Raw genomic sequence first — 27,649 nt, 5'->3', positions numbered from 1 at the left:
ATAAATAAACACAAGAAAGCAACAGAGGTGTGTAGGAGTTATGACTTGACTGCAAATAAAGGTATAAGCGGTATTATAGTGCAGAGTACTAAGCATGATTTGGAGAGGTGGATAACACGAAGATAACAGAAAGTATTAAACACCCAGGAATAATGATAAATAATGAGAGGAATATGTTAAAAACACAAAAAAGGGGAAATAACAGAAAAAGCTGCAATAAATTGCCGATATAAAAATACTTACTGGATAAGTATCTCTACCATATTCTATACGAACATCAGTGCTACAAAGATAAAAAAGCTACATAAGATAGAAACCGGTGTAACAAGGAAAATGATACGAGCGCCTAGAAATGCCCCAGTAGCGTCAATGGTAGAAAAAGGTATTAGACAGGAAATCGAGAATCATATTGGTAGAGAACTGCTCAGGAAGAGTAGAGGAAATGAAAGAGGATGGGAGCGATAAATGGATAAAGGTATATAGAAATCATATGGAAGAGATGAAAAGAGACGAAAGTACACTCGGGAGGATGAAGGAAGAGGAAATAAATAAGAAAGGAAGAGAAATGCACAGTAAAAAAAAAAAAAAAACTGGATGGAAGGGGACAACAGTATTAGTCTTGCATAAGTCTACCGGGAAAGGGAAACAGAAATGAGAGAAGATAGAGTTTATGCTAACAGCAATTACTCTTTACCAGAAAAAGAAAAGAGAAGAAACACATACGACACGGAATATGGAAGAAAAAAAAAAAAACTCAGAACTAGGAAACTAAGACTAAGATGGTAAGGAGGTGCCGATGCAAGTCAATCGTCCCTTAGTGACACATTACTACTGCTACTACCATTATCACTCAATACGATAATTTCTTAGCAATGTCGAACTTTTCAAAGGAGCAATACCTTGCTAACCTACAAAACTACATCAACAATGCTAATGATATTATCAGTAATTTCACACAGCAAATTGGGTGGACGACACCTTTGGAAACCGATCCCAAACAACAGCATCATGGTGATAACGCCGAAAAACCCTCGGTAGGTGCAAACCTATGCCAAATCTAGCCTAGGCTAGTTTATGACGTTTCTAAGTTAGCATAATTAAACAACGTCAGTTTTATTGTAAATTATATTTATATTGTAAATGAGGGGTAGTTTACAGAACGACGGAACTACCTCCGAACGGAAGCTAAGCCAATTGTGTCCGTTGTTTAGTGTTACTTTTAGGGGCCCAGGAGGGCGAAACCCCCCCCCCCCAGGCCAGGTCAGGGCACGGCGTCCCAAGTGAGATTAGGAAGGTCTGGTCTGGTTAGATCCGGACCTGGCAGTCTAGGAAGACTGGAAAGTAGCCTAAACCAGAGAAGTGAAGGGGTAGGGGATCTCAACAAGAATTGAGGCAATAAGGAACTCAAATGTAAGAGGTGTTGTGTTCCTGTTAAAGTTGCTTGGTTTCAGCTCTCCACCACCTTTAAGGTGCTCGGGTGAACGTCAGCCAGGTTTCCCCCAACTCTCCACAGACCCCACACTGCAATAGTAACTTTTAGCCTTTCTCCACTTCCTGCTATACCTCTTCCACTATGAAGGTGACCAGCCAGCATACTCTTCATTGAGCAATTCAACTCTGCACACCTGTCCTTTGCAAAAAGAATATTGATGAGGGTCCACATTGAAGGATGATGTAAAACGTTCCCACTGTATACTGTAACACTTCCAGTGTTCCTTCCGCTCCTAACTGCAACCCCTTTCATTCCTTTATTATACCGCTGTTCAAGTTCTCTTTCTCCCATCTTACTTTCCACCCTCTCCTAACAGTTGTTTCATTGTGCAACTGCAAGGTTTTCCTTCTGTTACACCTTTCAAACCTTTTTACTGTCAGTTTCATTGCAGCGCTGAATAACTCTTTCTCCCAGTGTTTGGCCTTGGTCTCACCCTATACATTATACTCATTCTAACTGTAAAGCTATTTCACATTCTTACCTTTAAATACCTTCCAAGTGTCAAAATCTGCACAGGACACTATTCAAAGAAAAGTAATGCCCAACTGGTGAGTCACATTCTTCTCTTTTCAACTGCCAATAAACTACTTTGTTAGGTTACCAAAATTCAATGACAGTTGGCATTAGTAATAACATAAAGTAAGCTAAAACATAATGGCTCATATTCTTTAGGAACAAAGGGTTGCTAGGATATTCTCATAATAACAAATGGTTATATAGCATAATACAACATTCACCTTTGGTAACAGCTACGGTAGGCCTCCATCTAGGTTAACCTCATGCTGTCTGATCTAGCCATGTAATGTAAGTTGTCTGCATTAAATTACGTACATCGGTAGATACCAGCGTAGGTTTAACAAGGTTCAACCCTTTTCGCATTTTGTGGTTAGGTCAGGAGGAATATAAAATTTAGGCTAAAGGCCAAGTGCTGGGACATATGAGGTCATTCAGTGCTGAAAAGGAAATTGATAGTAAAAAGGTTTGGAGCCAGTTGGGAGTGACGGACACAGGTTCCACTGACAAAAAAAAAAACCTATCCTCTAATAGAATGCCATGTCCTGACCTCACCACCCCGTGGGGGGTTATTGTCATCAGTGCACCTCACGCTGTGCACCTTAAGCATTTCTTCAGGTTATTTGCACTGCCCCTCTTGCCCATGGCTGCAACCCCTTTTATTCCACCCCTATGCATATTCCCTTCCATCTACTTTCCAGTCTTCTTTGTTCATTGGCATCATGCACCTGGAGGAATCCCAGCATGTACTCTTTGCTCATAGTGGGAAAGATGTGCGTGCTTTGTGTGTGGTAGCAGATTTCTGACATACGTTATCCAAGCATGATTGGACAATGTGGATGCAGCTACTACCCCTAAGGGTATTTCCTGAGCTTGCATCTTCACCTTCCTCCTGCTTCTGCTGTACCTCAAAGTTTACTTCAGAGTGTGGAGTACCTGAAGGCTATGTAGCTATCTCTGGGTATTTCTGAGAGATCTGTCCTTGCTGCCCCTGTGGACCATTTAGCTTTGGCTAAGGGTCTCCTGTTCGTATTCATGCTGACCCTCCAATAGCTGTTCTGTTTCCTGTTGGAGAAACTCATCCAGTCACTTCTACTTTAGGATTTTTGCAGAAACCCACCTTGACTTTTTCCTTTTTTTGTGATAAGAAACCAAGAGGCTTAGCAGGAGAAAAAAGTGTAAACATACTTCCTCTTCCTCATCCATGTCATTGGAGAGCTCTGTCATATCTGTTCTCCTGCGGACGAGCCTAATTCCAGATGTTCACGAACATACTAATGACTTCCCAACAGTCCAGACTTCTTTAGAGAGTACAGTTATCATGGACTTATGCAGTGCACTTGGGACCATTATATCCAAATTCTGTTCCAGGTGGGAGGAATGTCATGGCAGACCAGCCCAGTTGCGATGGTCACGTCAAAGGGATGGAGTGATCTCTACAACCTTGTGCGGGAGAAAGGCTGAGATTTTGGGAACATTAGTGGTTGATCTCTTTGCCATGCAGCTAAACAGACACTTGGGTTGCTTTTGAAGATGCCGTCCAGCACCCTTGGGACCACGTGATCACCTTTTCTCAATTTGGCCTGATTAACCAAGTGTTGGTCACTTGTAGGGCTTAGGATGACCTTGGTGGCTCATTGTAGATCAAAAGCCAAGGTATCCTGATCCATTCTGTAGCAGCAAAATGATGTATTACTGCTAAACATTGAGGGTACTCACTCCATTGGGCAGCTTTTGTATGTTATCTGTCATCATCACTGGTTTCTTTTAAGCAGAAACCTTTTTAGGTGGTCTGCTACCTTATGAACATATTAAGGGTTATGTATTGCAAACATATTAAGGCTGTAAATCAGGGTTTGTATATTAATGATTTCTTTGTCGGACTAGACTCTCATATATGCAGTAGAAGTGTAATAGAAGTGATAACTCTTACAGGAAATGTTAAACATATTGTTTGTAATTTAGCCATGGCTGTTGGTTTAGTTTAAAGTGCTTGCCAACTACATATTTGTCTGAAAGTCATGTGATAACATTCAAATCTTGACCATTAAATGTTAACCCAAAGAAATACAGTTTTGTGAAGGATTTTCGTGGTGGTTCACATCAATTCTGTGCATTTTCCCATTCAAAACAACCTGAAATTGTTTGTAAGCTGATTTAACCATTGTTTTTATCACTTAGATTCAAAACGCCGAGATGTTTTCAGTAAGGAGGAAGAAAATACATACAGTGAAGAACCTTTGCTACCATGTTTACCTTCATCCTCCCAGTTTGGAGTTATTATTGGTAAGTGTGTATACTATGTGAATAGCCAGTATAAAAACTAGAACTTCTGTTGTATCGTTACCCATAATTGGTGAAATTAAGAGAAATTAATGTTTTCATCTATTTCTGTGTTAAAAATTTCTTGCTATTGGGTAAAATGGCTTTTGACTGTACTTGGTAAATTTATTCATACAGTGATCCCCTCCAGAGGATAAATTTTTGGGGGATATTTGTGGAAATTTGATTGTTTGATGCTGTGCAAGCCATCTTGCTTGTGATAGTTTAACAGGGATTTTCAAGGAATTCAGTGCATAGAAGATATGTAAAGGCAAGGTTTGGTTACCTGTACAGTATTGCATGACCAAAAGAACAGTGGTCAAGGTCACAATTCATTCTTCGACCTTTGAATAAAGGATTGATCCTCGCACAGAAGTCTTGTAGTATCAGAGATATTATGGCTACTGTTTTACTGTTTGTGCATTAGTTGTATGGGTTTAAAGATATTATGAGTTCTTTCCACTCTTTTCCATCATGTTCACTTGCTGCCTGAGTTCCTTATCTAGTGCTAGTCTATATATTCCTTTCTTAGCATGATGTTATGGGCCCTCCCTCCAATTGGTGTTCTGACATTCCCATATATACAGTACCATTATCATGTGTCCAAATCATCTTAGTCCATTTTCCAGTCATACCATTATTATTATTAAAAAATACTGTAATTTAACCAGACCTGTGCATTCTTAACTGTCATACAGCTGGCACAGGGTTTTGTTCTTAGTAAATATATTAGAACTTATTTGAAAAATTACTGTTGTAAAAATCCAATAATTGAATACTGTAAATTGAAAATGTTTAAGGTTTTGACAGAATTTTTTTCAAGATTTATTTCTAAAATTTGACATTCATTGTTGGTTGAAAACTGTAGTTACCATGAAATATGTTTAATTTAAGTTTCTGTCCGTCCCACAGCGAAGTGAACTTTACTGCAAACTCCAGCCATGTGTGTGAGCACCTTGTACTCACACTCTTCCAGATTCTCTTCAATTCTTTTTGAGTGCTCATGTCTCTGTTGCATAAAGAAGTACAATTCTTTCCACTTTATCCAGCCTGCTACTACTCTTCTTTTATTACTGTTCTCTCACTTCCTCTCACAACCCAGTATATTGCGAAGGTAACAGAAATATTGTGCCTCCATCACTGTTAGCTCCTCTCTTATATGCCAGGCATAAAAAATCTGTCCTATTAAACTGTAGTCATAAGATTTCCTATTGGCTGTCATTAAGACTTATTCTTCTTCCAGATGCTGAGAAACAGAGGGAAATTCTAAAACCTTTTTGGAAACAAGGTAAGTTTAATTAATACAATACTTTTTTAGACTAGTAATGTAATGAAGTAAATACTCTTCATGTTAAACAGTGCATGGTTTTAGCTGTACTTATGACTTAAAGATGACACTGAAGTTGTTTCCCTTTTTTAAACCATCTTATTAAATACCTTCATTGAATAACCATTAGTTCAAGGATTACAATACACAAATGGCACAGTTGCAAGATGTTGTAGTGATGCACATTATACAAAATCAAAACATTTGTTTTTAGGGATTTGTGAGCAGCTTCCAGAACAAAAAAGATGACTTATATATCTGAATTAATAATGTCTTCACAGAAACAACACCTGCAAAGATAATATATTTTAATGCACTGTAATACATAAATAAATAAATAACTTGTAATATTAATGTACTTTAACAAGACTCAAAGAGCATATTTTAATACTGTGTAAATATGTATTGAGTGTACACCTTCAGATGAAAAGAAGTTATTGCTACTGCAAGTGTTGGGAAGAGCTCATGTCTAGTTGTTTGTCTTTCCTTGATTGTAAAGAAAACACACTAGAAAAAATGGGTTTAGTTGACAACCCACATTAGCCTGAAACTGTTTATTTTTTTTTTTAAATATCAGTATTTTAAATTGTCTCACAAGTTGTTACATTGTTCATTGATAATAACTTACAGCCATTCCATTTGCTGAAATATCCCTACAAACAAAATGTCTCTGCAAGGAGAAAATGCACAGCAGGCTCAATTGGCAAACCAGTTCAGTTTTTGTTTGTCTGCCACAGGGCAAACTTTGTTTTAGACTTATTTGGTGTTTTTCAAGCATTGTGTTTGATCTTCATTTCATACTTTATCTCCTGATTCTAGTTTTCATCTGATTCATGATTAATACTTTTTCGGGAATTAGGCATAAATTTGCCAGTGCTGTGATTTGGCAGTACACTTGAACAAAGTTTGGCAGCCTCTTAAGTTACTTTTTGTTAATGTAGGTCTCAGTGTTAGATATGTCATTGTTTCATGGTGTATTCAGACTAAAGAGAGTTTAGATTTATTAGTCTTGTGGTTGTGGTTGTTGGCACTTGTTCATTCTTCAGCTAACAAGAACATAGGTATCTAGGATATTGTCATGTTTATGTACTGATTTGTTTGTTGTTTACAATATAGCTGTATTTATCAGTACCTCATATTATTTTTAATATGATACATAAATGGCATGTTATTATTTGTTGTTAATGTTATGATTATATTTTAAGTAGCTGCTCCATCTTGTGATGACTTTGTTGACCTATACCATGTGTATGCACAAAATATTTGCATGTTGAATTTGATTGTTTATTATGTTTTATATGAAATATTCTCTTGAGCACTAGCTGTGATAGTCATGTAAACTATCTTGGGTCAAAGGAGATGCCCAGGTTTGGCTGGCAAATCTTGCTGTAGTGAGAGATCCTTTTATATGCTTGGCTTGGCTAAGACAGTTGTACTTTTGTGATCTAATGTGCTCCTTTTGTGCTGACTGTTTGGAGAATCTTTGGAAAGAGTACAACAGGAGGAAGAGATATAAAAGGTCAGTTGAGACCAAGTTTACCTTGGATTCTCCTCTTTCATACCTCCTGCTCAGATTTAGACAAAGCATGCTTGGTAAAGATCTTTATCTCCATATAGACTTGTAGCCGAGCTGGATGAGGCTTTTTTCATACACTCAGGTTTGGATTAAAGGCTATTTTGGTGTAGAGAGACACCACAAACTGAAGAATGTAGTCTTGGCAGCAAACAGGAAAGACTACAGAAACCTGAAACACTATGCTTACCTTGACATGCCATTTACTTTGGGTAACCTAGACATACTGTCAGATGTCAGGGATTGAATGGCAGTTAGTTCAGAGTGAGGTATGATTGTCAAGTGTCAACCCCTCAACTCCTTCCCATCCCAGACTGGATTGTTAGAAGTTTTTACAAAATTGCTTACTGCTCTCAAGCCACACAGCTTCCTTCCAAGTTAGGAGCCTCATCTTTTGGTAATTCTCAGTTTTCTTTTCATCAAAATATCCAGAAGAGGTATGTGCATGAATTTTTGACAGTTGCTCGCTGCTAAGAGTGAGCATTGGCAGCTACCAGTTCTTTTTGTCAGAGGAGACATGTTAGAAAATCTTATGGGCAAAAAGAGTCATCTTGAGGGTGGTCATCAGCATCCTGACTTATCTATATATTGTCCTTAGGAAAAGAGATGTTTCCTTAGGGGAATTCTCCAGTAGCACCACCAGATGACAAAGTGAATTTGAGATTGATTGACATTATGGCCAAAATAATCTTTCCAAAGGCTGCAATTAGCAGTTGTAAAGAGTCTTGATTCCATGCTTACCATGGCTACAATGTTTGTCTGGTAGATATGCTAGCCAATTCCATTTGCAGGAGAGGAACTTACAGGTCTTTCCAGTCACTTTTTCATGGTAAAGCCATGTAGGATGGTACCCTGCAAATCCCAGGATACACATCCAGTAAGCCATAAAGCTAAAGATTTTTATTTTGCTGGAGCTAATCACTGCACAAGAGGTCTGCTTGCATGTCACATGGCCTGCAGATCTTATCTCTGATGTTGGTATGGTCCTGGTCACTTAGTTTAGGATTTGGGAACATGACAGCTGGAATTTTCTCCACATAAATTGAGATTAGGCTAGAAGTATGGGTTTGTGGTAAAGAAGTTTAATTTTGTCAAAAATGCAAAATAAATTTAGCAAATATATTCTTATCTAAAAATACATATATACCATATATGCTGCCTTTCTGCACCACACTTCATTGGCTAAGAGATTACTAAGCAATGAACAAGGTGGCTTGACAGCAGGGACATGTTGGGCTACTATGCACATACATCAAGCACTGAGCAAGGCTGAGGTTTTTTCATCTTTCAGAGAGAGTTTCTCCATGAGAACATTTCCACAGTGATAGGTTGTGGGGTTGTATATTAAAAGTTAATTCTACTTTCTGCCTCAGAAAAAGCTATAAGGGGTAATATATGAAATTCAGTGGCATGAAAATCCAAGATTTCATGTTGAACAAGAATGATGTTGCTGCATTTTTTAATGTCAGTGGTGTGGGTTTGATGGTATTTACTAGGTTATAACCTTAAATGTATTTTATATCTCTTTCTTTCTCTTCTCTTCATCGCTGTATTTGTTTTGATTTATATCCACATAACAGTGTTTGTATGCTTAGCTAGTTCAATATTCAGAAATACCATGTTTTAAAGACTGTTGGAAGTGAAGGATGGTACTCAAAGCATAAAGGAGGAAAAATAAAATTTCCTCAGCGATTGATCGGTACTGACAGTCAGTATGAGTGCATAGTTAACTATCCCGTTATGAAATTTATTGATAAAATAAATGTAATATTCTTTATACGGTATTACATTTTCATGCATAAGTAATTTTAAAAAGTTAGTGGTGTATATAGGAGAGCAATACAGTATTGGGAGAGAAAGCTTTCAAGTTTCCCTTACTAAGGAACCTTTTTTTTTTTTTGTAATAGATATATTTGTCCCTTATTCTTCTACATTCTCCTTTAACGAACACAAGCTATGATGTGGCTAAAAAAAATCACTGTTTATTAGCTAGGTATTTTTGTGAAATATCTCAGATTTATTCTTTTAGCATATTCATACAACACTAGAAATTTTTATGTGAAAGTTCAGTAACAGATCAGCACTAAATTTTTTGTTACTTCAAGTTTTGCTATTTGCAGTACTGTAGTCCTTTTCTCAAACATTTTCTCTTCACTTTGTTTATGCATCAACAAACAGCAAAATGTGCTTAGATATTTGCAAAATCTAAATCTGTGAAGTTTTACTGTACTGTATATAGGGTTGCACAAATTTTACATTACAGGTGAATCTGCCAATCACAAAGCTTGTGGTAAAATTACAAAAACACGGAAATAATTTTCCAAATACTTTGTTAAAGGCTCTTTTTAATATTTAAATTAACTTAGTGTCCCTTTGAAAGACTGATTATTAACACTTCTCACCTCGGGACACTGAATACTGCACACTAAGTACAATACTAACATTTAAGGCTTGAACACAGAGTTACTAGCATTTACAATTACTGCACCTGTATCCAACTATCCAACTACTGTTCACAAGAAATGTATGCATACTGTATTTATGACAAATTAGATATTTTAACATCAAAGTACTTACAGTACAGACAACCCAAATGCACACATGAATAGTTACATGATTGGTAACAGTTTATAGTGGCTCTTTTTACTTATGGAATACCATCTCATATATATTAATTATCTGTAATATTTATTTATACTGTACAAGAAAAAAATTAGAAATTTTCAGATTGTTGTAGGTAGGGACATAAAAGATGGCGATTATCGTACAGAAAAGACTTATGAAAGAAGTGATTAGTATTGATGACATTCTTTGTTTGTGAAAGATCCAAGTACAAAGTTTATATTCCTGAAGATTATTATTAAGCAGTTTAACCAGACCACTGAGCTAATTTGATTAGCTCTCACAGGGCTGGCCAATATTTTTGAAGAGAGAAGCATACCCATTATTTTGAAGTTCATAATTATTGCTTATCTCTGGGATGTAGTGGTACTACATTTGGGGAATTGAATCATTAATCTGTATTGATATACTGTATTATTCTGAGTTACCAGGGACTCCCTCTGAATGCCATAGGGTAGGTACCAGTCCCTGTTCATATAGAAAATAGTAGAAACTGGAAACAGATGTGCACAGTAACTGTTCTATGCTGATAAACAACCTGTGCAGATAATGTTAAGTCAGTACAGCTTCAACTGTGACCTCACAACCCATAGGGTAATGAAAAATTTAATGACCCCAACAGTTACATTAGAATTGTTACTCAAATGCGTAATGTACTATGAATAGAACATACTTAAAAGAAATTTCTTGACCATTTTATCCATATTGTTGATATTGTTTCCTCAAACCCTTGTGGACTTAAAGACAAGACACTTCACGTAGAGCTTGTTCATTTGATTCTCAGTGTAATCAATTTTTAGCCTTTTTGCTTCTACAAAGTTATGATTCAAATGTTTTAGATATGTCTTTTAAGCAAGTATTCAAGCTGCATGGAAAAAATCATTTGTTCCCCACATAAACTTAGTGAGCTCCCATGATTGTAAGTAATATGGATTAAGCATTTGGAGCTTCTAAGTGAAACATGATACAGATGATAATGAAAATGTCAGGAAGAAGATGAGAATAAGAAATTTAGTGCCTTAGGTTTGACTGAAATTAAGCCAGTTGTACTGAGGATGTTTTTAGCGTGGCAATTGTATGATTTATAAAGATGTATGATATCCATAGTTTTAAGATGGCGTTGCAAAACAAATGCATGTGTAAAATGCTCTTGAAAGAGAGCTGGAGGAAACTGGACCCTTCCTTCACCTTAATAAAATGAGGAAGTGCTCTTATTCACTTTCCAATCCTAAATATTGTGAATTATGGAAATGATCTTAGATCAGATATTATTTTGGAAGAAACTGTTATTATTTTGGAAGAAACTGTAGTATTGTACCAAGTCAAAGAACGGTAAGAATACTGTATAGACATTTATATAAACACAATATCCGTTGTAAATAACATAAATGTGCCTTTTAAATATATATCAAATAAAACAGTAAATTATAATGAATTCAAAACCTCTAAATGAATTGTAGAAAAAAAAAAAAAAATAGCAAGTACTGTATGAATCAAAGAATACTGTACCCAAGTTTTTAAAGTATGTATCAAGAGTAAGAAGTAACAGTATAAGTTAAAGAAAAGGACCAAGTGAGGAAACATAACAAGAAAAGTTAGACGAGAGCAGATCAGATATCACGTAACAAAACAAACGTAGAACCTTATTTCGACATTTGTAATAATTTCAGCTGCTGTTTGATTCAAGTGTTTATTAACCTGTCCCAAGCAGTTCTTAAAACTTGTGGGTACCTTTGCAGCTTATGTTGAATGCAAACTAATAATTTTTCTTCTCTTTTTCAGCAGTAATCATGAGGATTGAATGAACTGTATCCTTTTATGAACAGAGCGTGATTCACTAAGACCTACTCAGTTATTTTATAATTGACAGTTGAATGAGCTTAAAGTTGGTTAGATTACAAAAGTTTTAAAGCTCGAAGGGTTTCTTCATGTGTATTTCATTTACTCAGGAACGTACCATTGCTAACATCTGAGTCTGTTGGGATACGGCCAACTCTCTTGAAGCATTAGTAGAGATGCAGTACTAACATTCTTTATTAGGTATGGAAAAAGAACTATAGGAAAACATGAATTACTATAGACTGTTAGAAGATGTTGTAGTGGCTGAAGTATACTCAAGAATTTTGGTTTTGGTGGAGATCACCAGCAATGTCAAAGCTATTTTCCTGGTGATTGTCTAAATTGTTGCCGATATATATTACTCTATTTCAGTTTTAGGCAATTTGAGTAATTGTTTTTATTGTGCGGTTATTACTTCTGTGAAATTTATTGCAACACTGCAAGAGTTGCTGTATCTTAAGTCACTCTCTTACCACAGTTTCACTACAGACACCACCCTACTTGCAAGTGAGTTACATTCTGGATGACCGTTTGTATGTTGAATTGTTTGTAAGTTGGTTACTGTACTCTTCACACCTATTTAAGTACAGTATGATATAAAGTCAGTACAGTACTGTATGTTTTTTCATCCTAAAACACAAATTTCTATACATACAGTACTGTATTTATAGATTAGGCGTGCAGAAAAAAATATGAACTTACGGGTGGGAAAGGGGAGCGCTCTGAACGCAGTTTTAATTTGCGATCTCGTTTGTTTGTATCTGAATGTTTGTAAGTTGAATGTTCATATAGGATGGTGTCTGTATTCTTTTTCATAGGAGTGTTTGGCTGATGTTGCATTGTTTGTTAATGGATTCAGTGGGTTGTTGGAAACTCCTTTCTTCCTCAGGCAAAGGCAGTGAATTATAAACATGGCTTGGGTGCTGGTATCGTCACATAGTATAAACAATTTAGTGGTGCAAGGGTAGATTGGAGGGAGGGCAGGCCTACCTCTCTGTAGTTGATCCTATTCCTTGGCTCTAAAGACTGTTTAGTGGTGCAAGGGTAAATAGGAGGGAGGGCATGCGTCCCTTTTCTTAGATGATTCTGTTTCTTGGTTCAAAAAACAATTTAGAGGTGCAAGGGTAGATGGGATGAAGGGCAGGCTTACCTTTCCTTTCCTGTTTCTTGGTTTTAAGACATATCATGGTTGTGTTATTTTATAATCGGTTACAAATTATTTCTTGATTCTCTTGCTTTTGTGTAATATTTTGACTGCTATAATCTCTTTTGGTAAATCATTTTGGGATTATGTGGTCAGGCTGTTATTTTCTTGGCCTGGTAAGAGAAAACTTTGAGCCAGATTGCACACAAATATAAACCCTAATGTACTTCAGTTTGTGTAGGTCACATAGATGCAAATACTGTATTGGAATTAAATAATCTGCAAGATACCAGTGGTGTTTAAAGTGAGGACTAGCTACCCCAGGAGGGGAGGGGGCCATAGCTCACTCAAGTCACTGTATTATAAATTAGGAGGATCACTGAATCATGTTTCTAGAATGTTGGGCTTGCCTGAGGAATTGATTTTTAAATTGAGAGGAAAATTAAAGCAGGATGAAGTTCAAGGATATAGAGTTACTTCAGAGACCAAAGGGAACAGATGAGAAGTAAAAAAGCAGCAAGCAGCAGAATTATTTGTAAATGAAATTGCCAAGAACCTTTAGTACTGTATGTAGTGTTCCACACAAAGCACACTATAAGGGAGTACTCAGTCTCACCTGGCAAGTCATTCTTCTGCTGGCATTTTCACCAAGTAAATACTGTACTTATTTTACAGATATGGTTGATGTGTACTTGCATCAGAAATTAAAGATGAGCTTTCTCCTGTGCTCAGTGTTACTGTCATTTTGTACATTGATAGTGATATTTGCTCAGATTCAGAAGGTGACTGGTAATTTTACTCCGACATTATTTTGGAAGGTCTTCAGTTGGTTGCGTTGTTATGACCCAGCTGGCTGTGGTCAGAGGAAGTTAAAAGCTGATTTTCCTATTCAACAAAACAATCATGTTCTGAAATAGTAATGGTCTTTGCCAAACTTGGCCATTGTTGTAAGTTTAGCCTACCAGCTCTTGTCTTTTCTCTCGGTTAATTCTTATTTTATCACTGTTACTGTAATTTTAAGCCCAGAAAAGATATATTACAATAAAATTTTAATCTATGAGGTAGAGCATATGAAAAATGTATTACAGTGTCAAAACACTGTAAATTTAGTACGATATATTGGTCATGTGATGGCACCACTAATCTCAGGCAGTTTATACAGTATAACCAGTTGTAGAGATCATCATAGAATTTTAGTCGGGAAAGTTATTAGCATGTAGATTATGTGTATAGCATTAAATGCATGTACTTTAATACTGTTAATGATTATGATATCTCTTATGAAATATATTTTGTTTTGAAGTACGTGCAAGGTAAACACTTGATTGCAGAAATAGCAATTAAACAACTAAAATAACTGCTTTAAATTATTAGCAACTTAAATAAAAGTGGTCATTAGCAATAAGAATAGCTGAGTACCCATTTTGGGTAGGTTATTATTAGCAATAATGGATACATCAAACAGCTTTATGGGCTTAACTGTATTTAGCTTGCACTTTTGATAAATTGTTAAGGAATAGTGTGTTGAATCAATGTAATGAATATTATGCAGTGAAATTTATTGATTACACACATGGTTTCAGATATTTGACATACATTAATTACTGTACTTTGGTATAATGTGCTGTACTGTAGGTGTTACTTTAAATAGAAACTTCTAAGTAGATACAGCTTTCAACTTGTTTGTTGGATGTTAGTTTCCTTTACAGTATTTGAAATCTTACTTTTGCATAGACTCATGTAGTAACTACTTCTGTCTAAAAGCTGGACCTGACTGCCGTACACCACCAAAATCAGCTGGAGAGCTAGTTGCAAATTTTTCAAAAGAGGAACGACTTGCACTGTATGAGTATACATTGAAACATGCAGCTCCTGTTGTCAAGCCACCAGAACTTCTCTCCCCGGTTAGTACTGTACTGTATTGCATTTTATGTATGGTGTAGAAATGTAGGACGGCAGTATTCAATGAATCCCAAATCTTTGGTAAATATACAATTTTAAGCAAAGGTTTTTGCATGTAATTCATAGTTTTAAGCCAGTCGAGATGATGTTCTTTCATTCTTTATTTATGTGTCAATTTATAAAGGAAGGAACAACATTATACATTACTCTTGCAGCCAATATTTTTTTTCACAGAATGTTTTTAATTCTTGAAACTTTAAAGTTAAATGCCCTTGTTTCTTTCATACATAAATATTTCTTTTGCAATGATTTATTTACAGGAAGAAGTTCTTCATTCCCATAACCCAACATCTGGAGATCTCACACCCCTGGAGTTGAAGAAAGCTATGCGTGACTTTAAGAGGAGAAGGCAGGCTTATAGAACCAAAGTGTCTACGAAAAATAAAAGTCAAGTACAGGTAAAACATCTTTGTTTAGGATTTATCTTTTGTTTTAAATGAGCTGGATGATTAGGTATGATAAGTGATCAGTGCAATCATTGCATGTTTGCAGCTTTAGGTATGAACATGAAGATTACAGTGCACTCCTAGACTGATAATGCTTCCGTAAACTCTCCTGCTCATCAAAATATTTCCCCAAAACACAGTACAATTTACTGTAGACATTTTTAACAATACACATGCCCAGTACATGTATCCGTATATTTCAACAATCATAAATGAGCTTTTAAATAAGAGATAGGACACAAAAAACTTTTTTTTTTTTTCAAGATGATGGAAGAGATTGAATGAGTATTTACACTTACTTTCATTTCATAACCATAAAAATCTTCACAGTAAAAATGAAAAAATAACTTTCAGTTAAAACAGGCACTAATTTCAGTAAATTTCAAGAATACATGTTTAGAGAGAGAGAAATTATGTGAATTTTAAGGTTTTTTCAAACTGTATTATAAAAAAAAAATTCCACAAATGTTACAAAATATAAGTTCCACTTATAACATAGTAGAAAAAGGATAAAAAAAAAGCTCTTTTATGAAGAGGGAGTTAGAATAAATGAATTTTTGAATTGCTGTTATTTCTTTCTTGTAGAAAAAATCTTTCCAACTGCCATAAGATAGTCAGTCCAAATTTTATATTTTTATTCTTTATTATCCCTTCATATTTTCTGTCTGTTACCATTACCAGTCTTATTCTTTTATCAAATTCTCCATAATATCTTAATCTTTCCATTTTTCTAGTGTTCACTTCCTGGATTTATTATTCCAAAGTGTTCTCTCTTTATACACCTTTTGCCCCAAGGATGGTTGGGAGGGATTTTTCCCCTCCATATCCTGTGTTTGTTTTGGGTAGAGGGGCAGTAGACTAATTACTGTAATTATTGATAGGGCCTGGGAATTGCTGATGCTGTAGGAGAATACATATTATTTTGTGTTTTATTGTTGCAACTGCTTAATTTGGGGTAGAACTTGGGGAAATGTACTTATCTTGTGGTCACTAGAGCACTGTTATTACTATTTTAGTAGCATCACAAGATTTTAGGATGCCAACAGCTTACCCAAATGGAAAAATGATTTTTATCACTTGAAATTACTCTGTTTTTGTGTTATTTTACACGTTTCCTGTTGTATCTTTGGATGAAATGAAATCAGATAATTCAAACTCAGGTACTCATACGTTCATGATGGCAGTATCTTTTCATAAAGGGTACAACCTGAGAGGGGTTTGCAAATTTATGGGGTAGCTTGATCATCTTTACTTTAAGCATTTAATGACGTTTTATCTAATCTTTAGATACCTATTTAGATTCCTTATTTATTGCATGAGAGCACTGTGATTTAAGATAAAATTTGAGATGAAAGTTGACCAGTTGTAGAATACAAATATTTTTCATCTTTGACGTCTCATTACAAGTCTCTTAGGGATTGATAACTGCTCATTAAATTTTGCTTGGCAATAGTTTTAGATGTTTTTCCAGATGAAGTAGAATCTTGCAGTAGCACACCCTTCACTACATACTCAGTATTGCAAAGTAATCTGTAGGACAGTGTTTGCTGTCAGGCAGATTTGGTTATGTTGAATGCTTCTCTGAATAGGATGGATCAGGCAGCTAAGAGTGGATAAGTTATATTTAGCAGGGTATGTGCTTTAGTCTAGAAATGTGAGTGGTCTTAGTAAGCTACCTGGTGATGATGATAATAAGTGTGCATGTGAGATAAGCCAGAAGTGGATGCTGTTGGAATTAGAGAGAGAGAGAGAGAGAGAGAGAGAGAGAGAGAGAGAGAGAGAGAGAGAGAGGTCTCCTCTTAGTGCAATTACTGTAAATTACTTATACATCCAGTGTGATAAGTTTATTTCCATCCTTTGTGATTATGGTTATTTCTTCTTTCCATCCTTTGTGATTATGGTTATATCTTCTTTGCCTGTCCCTCATATTGACTGTGTATTTGATATACAATCAGGTAACTTATCTTTCTAATTGAATATTGGTGTAGGGTTTGGGAATGTTATGGTACTTCATAGTTACAACAAGTGCTGGTCTGTACAAGAAAGTTAAACTCACAGTTAGATTTTACTTTTGCTTAAGAATTGGGAATAACACTACCCTTGTAACTGAGTTTTGGGTAATGTTTTGTCGTATGATTTTGAATTAATTTTTCAGCTTTAGTGTAACTTAGCTTAAGTTGTTTCTCCTCTGCAATCTCTTCACAAATATTATATTGGTAAAATTCTTACATCCATTAACAAAATACATGCATTACAGTTCTATATGTTTTTGTCCTCTTTCCTTTCTTTTAGGTCACTCGGGAGATAATCCATAACATGATGGTATTCTTAGGGACAGAGGAAATTGAGCACAAAACTGAATCTGGTACACAGCCTTCCCATAGTGACGGGAAAAGAAAACTCAGCAGTTCACCAAGAGATGATATTGGAAGCGAAGCATCTGTTTTAATGGACAGTAAGAAAATAAAAAGAGAGGACAGCAGCCACTGTGAATATAAGAGTTCTGAAAAGTTAAGCAAAGAAGATAAGAAGAGATATAACAAGGATAAATATTATGTACATAAGAAAAATACTTCATTTGATGATAGTAGTAGAAGCAGTCATAGGAAAGGGGATGCTAAAGTAATTCCAGATAACAGTTCAAGAACACTAGATGATGTAAAGGAATTGCAGTCAAAGAGAAAGAGCAAGAATTTTGAGAAAGCAAAATATAGACGTTCTAGTTCAGGTAGCTCAGGTGCTGAGGATGAGAGAAATGGTAATACTAGGCACTCTAAGAAAAGAAAATTAAAGAAATCTAAACGCAAGAAATCCAAATCAAAGAAATCTCATAAACATGAATATTCCACTAGTGAAGACACTTAGAATGAAAAGGGAGACTGGAGATGAGTGAAGATTTTGGAAGATATAACACAGGAAAGACAGATGGGGAAGAATTTCACAGGGCCCTTTGTGTCACATGGTGCTGGAGGCAATTGTGATGATGATTAAGACAGTAGTTGTGAACTGTACCTGTGTAAATACAAGTTAGACGAACAGAAAACTACAGCAGTCAGTTCCCATTGCTGTTGTTTTTAGTAGTTAGTTACTACAGTATATTGCCATTGAAGTTCCCATTGCAGATGACAACTCCATTGTAGATCCTGGTGATCAGCTGTTTTTGCTCTGAATTTTGCAAGTCCCTTGAGTGTTTTGGTCTCATACAAACAAAGTAGGTACATAGATTATAATTTTGAATATATTTTTATGAAATCAGTGGATGTTTTATTTTCTGTGAATTTTCTTATTTTTATGTTGTTTTAATATAAGTTCTGCATCTGTTGGTTGACTTTGTCTTTATAGATTGTAAAAGGTGATGTGGAGTATGCTTCCCATTCGCTCGGCAGCGGCAGCTGTAACTATATTTCAGCTGACAGCAGTCTTATTTTCCTGCATAGAGAGAACTAACAATAGCACACTAACCACTTTTTTGTGTTTGTAATTTTATAAGATCAGTTAGTGTTAACTTAATTTTCAGGTAATTAGAAGACTGGAAGTGAAAAGGAAATACTGGTTGAACGCAAGTTACTATGATCTTTGATAGTTTGGCAACTAGATTGAAGGCTGTAAGATGTATCAGGGAAGATGGTGCACATATCACCCATTAGAGGCTAGACAGGTGTTGGGCTATCTGTGTCACTCACATAATCCAATGAGAATTCCCTCTCAGTCATCAGGTGAGCCAAGCGAGCAGCTGGCAGGCTTGGAGAGAAAGCAGCCATGACCTTTCATAACTGCAGAGAAAGACCCTTGGGAAGGTGTAGCAAAACAGCTGAAACTTTAGGTCAATGAAGATGCAAGACTAACAGCTATCATAATAGGAAAACTGGTGCCTCAGGGACTGATTTGTCACTAGTTTAGCCTTTGCTCAAGTCATCAGAGACATATCCCCAGAAATTTTGGCTGACAAGGAGTCATCTGCAACATGAGGGGAACTGTGTGAACAACTATCAGAAGAATGGTAGGTTCCTCCTTGCTGAGCTTCCAGGACTATGAGCATGGCTACTATGGAAGGTGACTGATGCAACAGGTTTGGCATGCACCTGAAGTAAGGTTAAAGTATTGTCTTGGGAACATGAAAGCAACACCCTGGAGCTTGAACTACTCTAGGACTCCTCAACCTACTTTTCTTTTCAACCAACATAAATTCAGTCTTATTTTTGTTTTAGTTGCTAAAGTACCATCCATTCCATAACTCTCAAAAGATAATTTTCAATGACTTATTTTTATCCTCAGTGCTGCTAATGGAGAAAATAAAATTGGGTGTCATATGCATATAGCCTGAACTTCACCTTGTCACTGTAATACATTTGACAGACCAATCATATATACAAAACAGGAGTGGACATACAACATTCTCCTGGGCTCCTGCTCATTTTAAATGTTTCAGAAAATAAATAGATATTTTGTCTCCACAGAGCACTCTATACTGTGGATGTAGCCTTGCAAATATGTCATCATCAGACCTGATGGATCAACAATTTAATCATAATTCGTGTGCAAATGTATTTAGAGCCTCATTAAGAGTACAACCACGATGTAATACCACGTTTACCCTCATCCACATTTCCAATAGATCATTAAAAATATAAGGTGGTGAAACCACATATGTAACGATCAAAATAAAACGGGAAAAAATTAAAATTTTCAGAGACATTGCTTCTTCAGGGTAGAGATGCTCTTGATTGACCTGTAAACGGGCTTGCAGCAGAATAGTAGAATATAATTCCCAGTTGGTTTGTTGACTAAGTGACACAGCTATGATCCTTTCAAAGTGAATACCTAATAATTGTTCAAGAATTCCATACGCTGGCATACTGAACATGAATGATAAATCCGAGACATGTCTGTGATCTTCAATCTCTGTTAACCAAGAAACTTCAACCTAAAAGTCACGGATAATCATAACCCTCAACCCTATATCAAGGCACGAAAAATTTTCTTCACCACAATTTCACATACTGGAAACAACTTGCACTGTTCGTTTATTTTTTAATAAGCTTATTACCATCTCATTTACACCAGTAAATATCAGGAAAGTTATGTTTTTTAATTTATAATCATGGAACACGATCAGGAAAATTGTCAAGAAGTCGATAAGTTCCCGCTTCCAGGACTTGCAACTGCAACAACTTTCATGTTTATCGAATAAGCTGACTACTTCTTTACATCTTTTTTTCTCCTTCCTCTTCAGTTTGAAAGTGTGGGCACTGAACCGTGTCTGCTATATACTTTTTCATTAACAGGCGCCTCCTATCATATTCTCTTCCCTCCTACTCACAAGATTATGAACGTTCATAAGATAACCAGCACAGTAATTTTTTTTAATAATTATCAGCAACAAAGAAAACAAATACCTTAATTTATTTTCTGAATCACTTCATTGCGGAAAACATGGAGAGAGAAATCCGATTTATTTTTATGAATAATATCCTTTGTCATTCTGTTAACACGTTAACTTATTTGCTGGATAGATGGCGCACCTTTCATTATGCTAACAACACTTCGCGTATTTACCTCTTCAGATAGTATCGGTTATAACATTATTTTGCCCACTTTATTTTATTGCACACCCAGTCACCGCTGCACCAGATTCTTCAGATTGCCATGAGAATTGGACCTCATATTGATATATCTTGGTACACTGGCAAGCTTTATTTTTTTAATCTTAAACCTATGAAGACCTCATTACAATTGGGTTTTACCATAACTATTTTTCTCAATGTGTTTTCTCTAAATTAGGAAAAGTAATTCCCCATGATTCAGTTTTTTCATGGGGTTATTAAGTTATTAATTTTCAATTCAGTGTGCGTTGGCAACTTCTGGCGAGTCATTGTTGGTCCACATATTTTCGAGCCCAGCAATAGTGTTATTTCCCTTCTCTAACATAGCTATAACATCAGGCTGTATAACATATTTTACCTCCTGCAAGTACGCTCTATCACCGCTCTATCACAACACTTGGAGTAGAGCCACTCCAATTCCTTTATGTTATCACTTGAACTTATGCCATCGAAAATACACTTCTTATGATACCACTCATTACAATAACATTGCAACTATTCTTGATCCTAATCAAAGTTCCCATTTTTGCAAGCCATAGTACAGTAAATATTTTGTATACTGAATCCATTAACCAGTCAATAAGGAAGAGATGAATAGTTTAGTGAAACTGCAAGAATAGATTTTTCTGTCTAAATAGATTCCATTGTTGGTTTCTGATTACTTAGAAACTCAATTAAGTCCTAAAAGTTTTTATGTGGTTCACAATTATTTAGTTAAAATAAATCCCAAGTACTTTTATGGGTTTCACAAAAGTAAGCATTACTAATGAGTTCTTCACAACGAACGGTACTCAATTATGACGGGCAACGAACGTAACCACTTGATGTTTACGTTGTTGGTCCGATCAGCTGGTTGGTTAGATGACATTAAACTTGTGAAAACAGCATCACACTAGTGGAAGTTTAAACGCTGGAAAAGCCAAACCCTTTCCAGTAAAGGGTTCCTTTGGTAAGCGATAAGTTTAAAGTTTAGATCTATGGTAGCAATTTATAGAAGTCTAAATTTAGGCTAAGCTAGCCTGGACTCGGGTTGGCTTTGTGACTTTGTCTTACTCAGTCTAGCACACTAAATCATAAGTACGGCATAAACTAAACGGGTTGATTGCACAAAGGGTCCAGGAAATTAAAATACTGTACTATGAACTCCAAATCAGTCATAAATCATAGCTATTTTAAAACACAAAAATGTCTGAAAGCTAATTACAGGGATGCCTCCTAACATTTTCTTCCTTATTGGCAAGGAGGTCACTAGCCTATGTGTTTCCCCTTTAGCATTGTACATGGCATATTTTTTACCATAAGACTGGAAGGTAAACAACCGGAGGGTTTACATTTCCCAGTTCTAATACCAGTTGGGCCTACTGACTAGTTTGGCGAAATGTGCTTTTTGTGGAAGAGGCTTTTATCAGTGGAAGGGATTACTGTACTTCCACATGGATAAGTCATTTAACAAGTTCTATAATGTGAAATGTGTTACTTATGATCCCCATCAGGAGTTGCACACAATACAACCAGTGTTAACAAAGAGAAACTGTTTACAGGAAATGTGGGCAAAGCCTGAAAAGGTCCCTGTGCTTTGGAATAATATATGAAATTTTAATTGGTTTTAAAACAGTAAGCAGTTTTTATGTAGCACATAAACAAAAAGCTTGCACATGCTTGTGAATGGTGCATGAGCTGCAACCACCTATCACCTCCCAGACAGTGTCAAAGTCCTTACAGAATACAGTACACTGAAAATAACAATGATGGATTGGAAAGATGATGCGGGCCATCATATTTTGTAGGTGAATACAAAACTTATCACTTGCCCCTTGTATTCCCTGTGGAGAAATCCCAAAATTCTAATCACTCAGGCATTTCTGGCATTAAATTGGTGTTGGCAAGGAATTAAAATATCCTACTATTACCAATTAAATACAAAGTAAAGGAGAAAGAGGAATGACTAGTGTACATTTAATAGAACATACAACTGTCTGGCTGTTCAGGCCTATGAGATTAACGGGCCAGCTAGATTACTGTGCTAGACAGAGCTCAGCATTTATATAGCCTTTGGCAGTGGAATTAAGTTTCATTGAAGGCCAGATTGGAGTTATAATTAATGGCAATTGTGTACATTAATTTCATGTCAAATATTTGAATTATATTTTCTTGAAGCCTGTCTTGTAATTTATGAATTTTTCCACAACCTTTAAAGTTGGTACATTATACAAGTTGCCTGTAATTGAATTAATCATTAAAACAGGTTTTTCTGATAGTTTTTGGTGTGTTTCATACTTCAGTATTGTGACATTGCCATTGGAAATGCTTTGGATGTTCATAATTCCCCTTGTCCTCCACATCCAACTAGTGAATGAATGGTGAGAATGGTTATCACCTGGACACATCCTAACTACACTTTGAGATCTCTTAACATGGCAGGCACTGGGTCATATGGCAGGAGTGATCTCTGAGATATCCCCAGCCTAATATTATATAGAGCATTATAAATCATGGGTAGTGCTTTGGTGCATCCTAACAAACCTACCCTGCTGTACCTAACCTAACCCACAACACTGGGTCCACCATATCTGAGGATGGAAAACTATCTTGCTGAAGACAGAGTTTCATATATTTAAATGATTCAGTTTCTGTATGTAGATTTTCCTTAATCTTGGCCCAATTCCAAACCAATTTTTACATAAAATACCAAAACTAGAATGCCTGAAATTGTTGGTTTATGAGTCTCCTCATGACTGATCTCTCTTGCATGGTTCCACTCATGCACAGTCCTTGGTGGGTGACAATGGTTGCTCCCAATCATGAGTATTCACTGCTCAAGAGAGGATGATCGTCGATCTTGACTCTGCTCCTGTGGAAGCACTTGTATTTCTGCATGAAGCACTCAAGCATAGTGGGCAACTCAGGGAAAGAGACTCTTCCTGCACTTGTATTTCCCCAAAGAGCCTGTAACTTACCCCATGGCTAAACAGGAGGCTTCTGTTGTTCTCACTAATGCCAAACCCTGGGCTGTGTTAGGTGATGCCTTCCAACATCCTTGGGACAACCTCAGCATTTGTGCTTTTCCACCATCACTCTCATAACCTGGTGGCTCCTTTATGGCTGGGAGCCAGGTGGCATTCAGATCTGCTGTTCCTTTTGTCAAGGGGCCAAGAGATCTTCTCCTGTGACTTACTTATGCCCATGAAGTCACTCACACGCCATGGCTGGAGAAATTCAGCATCTCATGCAAGGAAGAGGCTTTACTCACAGGGTTGTACAGATGTCCGGTACCATCAAGGAGATCTGACGTACTCATTTCTGAGTTTGTATCAAAAACTCAGAACCTATCTGTTCCTGACAAGATATATGAGTCATTCTTGTTTCCCTCCCTTCAAGACTTTGTAAATGACGAGCATTCTAAAATCACATATGCCAGTGTTCACAGGACTCATCCTTCCTCCGTTCATTTATGTGACTGATCTCGAGATGATTCCTCTTGTGTAAGGAATAAGCCCTCATGCAAGAGATGGAGATGGAGGTTTATATTCTTTTATCAACAAATCACAAATTTTTATGATGATTTTCAGCTTTCTGAGATATACAAACCTGAGGTCTTTTATTATAATCCCACCTCTGCTTAAACCTGCATCTGCCCTGTTCCTGAAGGAAAAGGTGCATCACTTGCCAAATGAGTGGGTGGGTTCTCCTTCCTCTCACTTGCCAACTGCAAGTTAACGACAGTACCTTGTTATCAGCCTTCAGTGACCAGACCAACTATTCTTGAAGGTATTCCATATACTGTATAAGACTTCAGGTTTGCATATCATGAAAAAGTGCCAATTATCATGAAAATGTGCAAAATTTGCAAGTGAGTAGGAGAGTCCAGGTAGCTTTTTGCAACCTTAGTTAAGAGGGATGCCACACAACCCATGGAGTGTAGAATTAATCACAAAAGCAGCTACTTTTTTCTCTTATTAGTATTCTTGAGATATACTAGAGTTCCCCATTATTGCTGGTTTTATATGAAGCATTTTCTTCCATAGAAAACAGTGAAAACTGAGAATTAACGAGTCTTTCATATACTACAGTATATTGATAGAAAACTATTGATGTTTTCAGGACAGCTTGAGGTGTTACTTGTAATCTATGGGTCAGTCAGGGTTGTTCTTTCTTGTCAAGCCTTCTTGGAGGAGCATAGCCACCTGGACTTCAATGCTCCTGAACAACCTTGTTGGACAGTCACTCTTTTCCAATTCATTCTTGAAAGAAAGATTCGTTGTCATTTACAGAAACTTTTGAAGATTCCCAGGAGAGATTGTTTTCTCTCTAGAATATCATCTTGGTTTTGTATGGGATAAGCATACTGCTCTCCCTTTTTAGGTGAATGTAATCCTTTTGAGGGGCACCCCATACTCATTGTAGCCTCTGTCAGTCTCTCCCTCCCCGGAGCAGTACTCTTGGGTTAGAGCAGGAACTCCAGTTTTCCAGCTGGGGGAAAGACCTAGATCCTCACTTTTTAAGAACATAATGTAAATGTAGTGCTGTGTTGCACCCACCCTCCTATTCAGGTGAAACTACTGTATCAGTTGTTTGGTAGTAGGAATGACTACCTAATAAACCTATCTTAGTTCCTTTAGTATTAGGAAGTATTTTATCTAAGGCTTATGGTTGGCCTCGAGATTGATGAAGTGGATGTGAGTTGTGTTTGCTTCTTTCTACTTTTGCTCCCTTCCTAACCACTGACAGTCCAAAGTGTGTTTGTGTTTGTGCTGGTGCTGGTAGGTGCTGGTGAGCTGCACAGCCTGTCCAAACACCCTAGTCTAATGATGTGTTCCCTGCATCCTTGCTAATAAGAGAAAAGGTTGGAGTAGTTCCTTATAATTTTCATCCCTAAGATGACGATAATGGCTGCTCACCAACCTACATTTCCTGCACTATTGATGGAAGAGAAGGGTTTCCCTGAAAGTGTGCTTGACAAGTTTGACTATCAGCCTCTTGCATAAATTTCTGGGCTTTATAGGTTTACTTGAGTCAGCCATGAAGCTGTTATTTTTGGGCAATGTTGGACTGTCTGAGCAATCCATTGCCATCAGGCACAGTCTTTATGTGACTATGCAGAGGTTAATAACCTTGCATGTTCCTTATTCTTGTGAACATTACCATTCATTTCTTTGAGACACAACCTCTCTCCTAAGGAGTGAGTCTCCAGTAATACAGTAAATACAGAGGTTTGTATTCTTGTTGGAACTTGTAGCATTATTTAAAGTACAGTGACTGGGCATTTTTTACAGATATAGTAGCCTGAAGTACAGTACTCTATTTATATTATATTTAATCCCATCTCCAACCAGTCCTGCATTTGTCCCTTCAGGTGAAGGATAAACTGAATAAATTACTTAAAATTGTCATTTTTATTTATTGAAATGAATTACAAGACTTTTAATATACATGTATTCTTGTTTTTCAGGTCATCCTTCATGCAGCTGGTACTATGATACGGATACGCAGATTGTATGGAGGAAGCGTATAATTGCTGCATTAGCTGTTTTGAGCAATGGGAAATCTTCTAAGAGCTACAGTTCAAAATGGAGTGCGGTCACTCTGCTGGCATCTCCTAGTAATGTTGACAGTAATAGGACTTCTTTTTATTTTGGGAGTAGGAGCAGAATACTCTACAAACTGTTCTTCGCTGTTGCCAGGGCAGTATCTTTGCATTGACCGTAATATTGATCCTCATACCCAGCAACCTCGTGGATGTACCAAAGAAGGTCGAGCTACAGTAGTTTGTACCTCTGCTCCAGGTATAATTTGTTCAGAGACCAATAACAACACATTCAAAAAGGAAATTCCTTGCAAGTAAGATTCTTTTGTTATTATTCCTGACCACAGTTTTCATGTCAACTTGAGTTATTTTTGATGAATTATCTGAATATTGTTATATATTTACAGTAATTGGAACATGCATGTTACAATAATTTTTTTTTATTTTACCCACAGGTATACAAATGGATACTCTTACGAGACAGCATTACTCTTGTCAGTCTTTCTAGGAATGTTTGGTGTTGATCGTATTTACCTTGGATATTATGCCATTGGACTTGCAAAGTTCTGCACCCTGGGTTTTTTGTTTCTTGGACAGCTTATTGATATCATTCTTATTGCAACACAAACCGTGGGGCCTGCCGATGGTTCCTATTATGTTATAAGTTACTTTGGTGCAGGCATTGAGGTCATTCATATGGATAACATGACTTTCCGTAAGCCCCAGGATGACTGGGAGCTTTCAGGTGATGCATTAAAGGATTTATGAATTCTTTATCCACCAAAAATAATAATGAATAGTTCCGTAACATGTATTATTTTAAGTTGAATATTATGTCATAGTCAGCTGTAACATTTGAACAATTTTCTACTGTATAGTTTTATATATACAGCTGTTAGGCATTGTACAGCAGTTTGTAAATAAACAAACTTTTCCTTGTTCTAAACAGTAGGTAAGCCATGTTTGAAAGATTTACAGTGGAATTCCAGTGAACGAGTTCTTTTCCAAACAACCAGCTGGTTGTGTATTCAGTCTGTGATACAGAAGGACATTTGATGCAATTTCTTAAGTACATGTAGATGTAAAATTACTTTGTATTAAATGCCCTGAATAGTGTGCAGTATCTCATTTATACCTTCTTTGGAAAAATATACTAAGTAAATTATAATACTAGTGGAAACTTTTATTTATTCAAGTATGTATTACAGCATCATCATCTCTCGACGTTTATAAGTTGGAATTTAAAACGCCCCTTCTGATGGCTTTTGCTGCTTACAAGAAA

The 27,649-nt window shown here is 36.5% G+C and overlaps 2 protein-coding genes across 2 annotated transcripts; both read left to right on the top strand.

Moving 5' to 3' along the window:
- Positions 1-808: 808 nt before the first annotated feature.
- On the top strand, positions 809-18,495 carry LOC136835529 (protein FAM133B-like). Its single transcript, XM_067099157.1, has 6 exons — positions 809-1,035; positions 4,187-4,291; positions 5,571-5,615; positions 14,597-14,736; positions 15,055-15,192; positions 17,533-18,495. Exons 1-6 carry the CDS (start codon positions 873-875, stop codon positions 18,103-18,105), a joined length of 1,164 nt encoding a protein of 387 aa, XP_066955258.1. The 5' UTR covers positions 809-872; the 3' UTR covers positions 18,106-18,495.
- Positions 18,496-21,635: 3,140 nt separating this feature from the next.
- On the top strand, positions 21,636-27,483 carry bisc (biscotti). The gene is made up of 3 exons (XM_067099155.1): positions 21,636-21,792; positions 26,293-26,681; positions 26,823-27,483. The coding sequence occupies exons 2-3, from the start codon at positions 26,380-26,382 to the stop codon at positions 27,133-27,135; spliced, it is 615 nt and encodes a 204-aa protein (XP_066955256.1). The 5' UTR covers positions 21,636-21,792; positions 26,293-26,379; the 3' UTR covers positions 27,136-27,483.
- The last annotated feature ends 166 nt before the right edge of the window (positions 27,484-27,649 follow it).

This window comes from Macrobrachium rosenbergii, chromosome 55, assembly GCF_040412425.1.
Source record: "Macrobrachium rosenbergii isolate ZJJX-2024 chromosome 55, ASM4041242v1, whole genome shotgun sequence".
Classification (NCBI taxonomy): domain Eukaryota; kingdom Metazoa; phylum Arthropoda; class Malacostraca; order Decapoda; family Palaemonidae; genus Macrobrachium; species Macrobrachium rosenbergii.
This window is presented reverse-complemented; position numbering and strand designations above follow the sequence as displayed.

Excerpts from the sequence above, each read along its gene's own strand:
- LOC136835529 (XM_067099157.1), top strand. The coding sequence starts at position 873 with ATGTCGAACTTTTCAAAGGAGCAATACCTTGCTAACCTACAAAACTAC. Across the intron at positions 1,036-4,186 it reads TAACGCCGAAAAACCCTCGG|ATTCAAAACGCCGAGATGTT; the intron begins TAGGTGCAAACC and ends TTTATCACTTAG. Across the intron at positions 4,292-5,570 it reads CCAGTTTGGAGTTATTATTG|ATGCTGAGAAACAGAGGGAA; the intron begins GTAAGTGTGTAT and ends TTCTTCTTCCAG.
- bisc (XM_067099155.1), top strand. The coding sequence starts at position 26,380 with ATGGGAAATCTTCTAAGAGCTACAGTTCAAAATGGAGTGCGGTCACTC. Across the intron at positions 26,682-26,822 it reads AAAAAGGAAATTCCTTGCAA|GTATACAAATGGATACTCTT; the intron begins GTAAGATTCTTT and ends TTTTACCCACAG.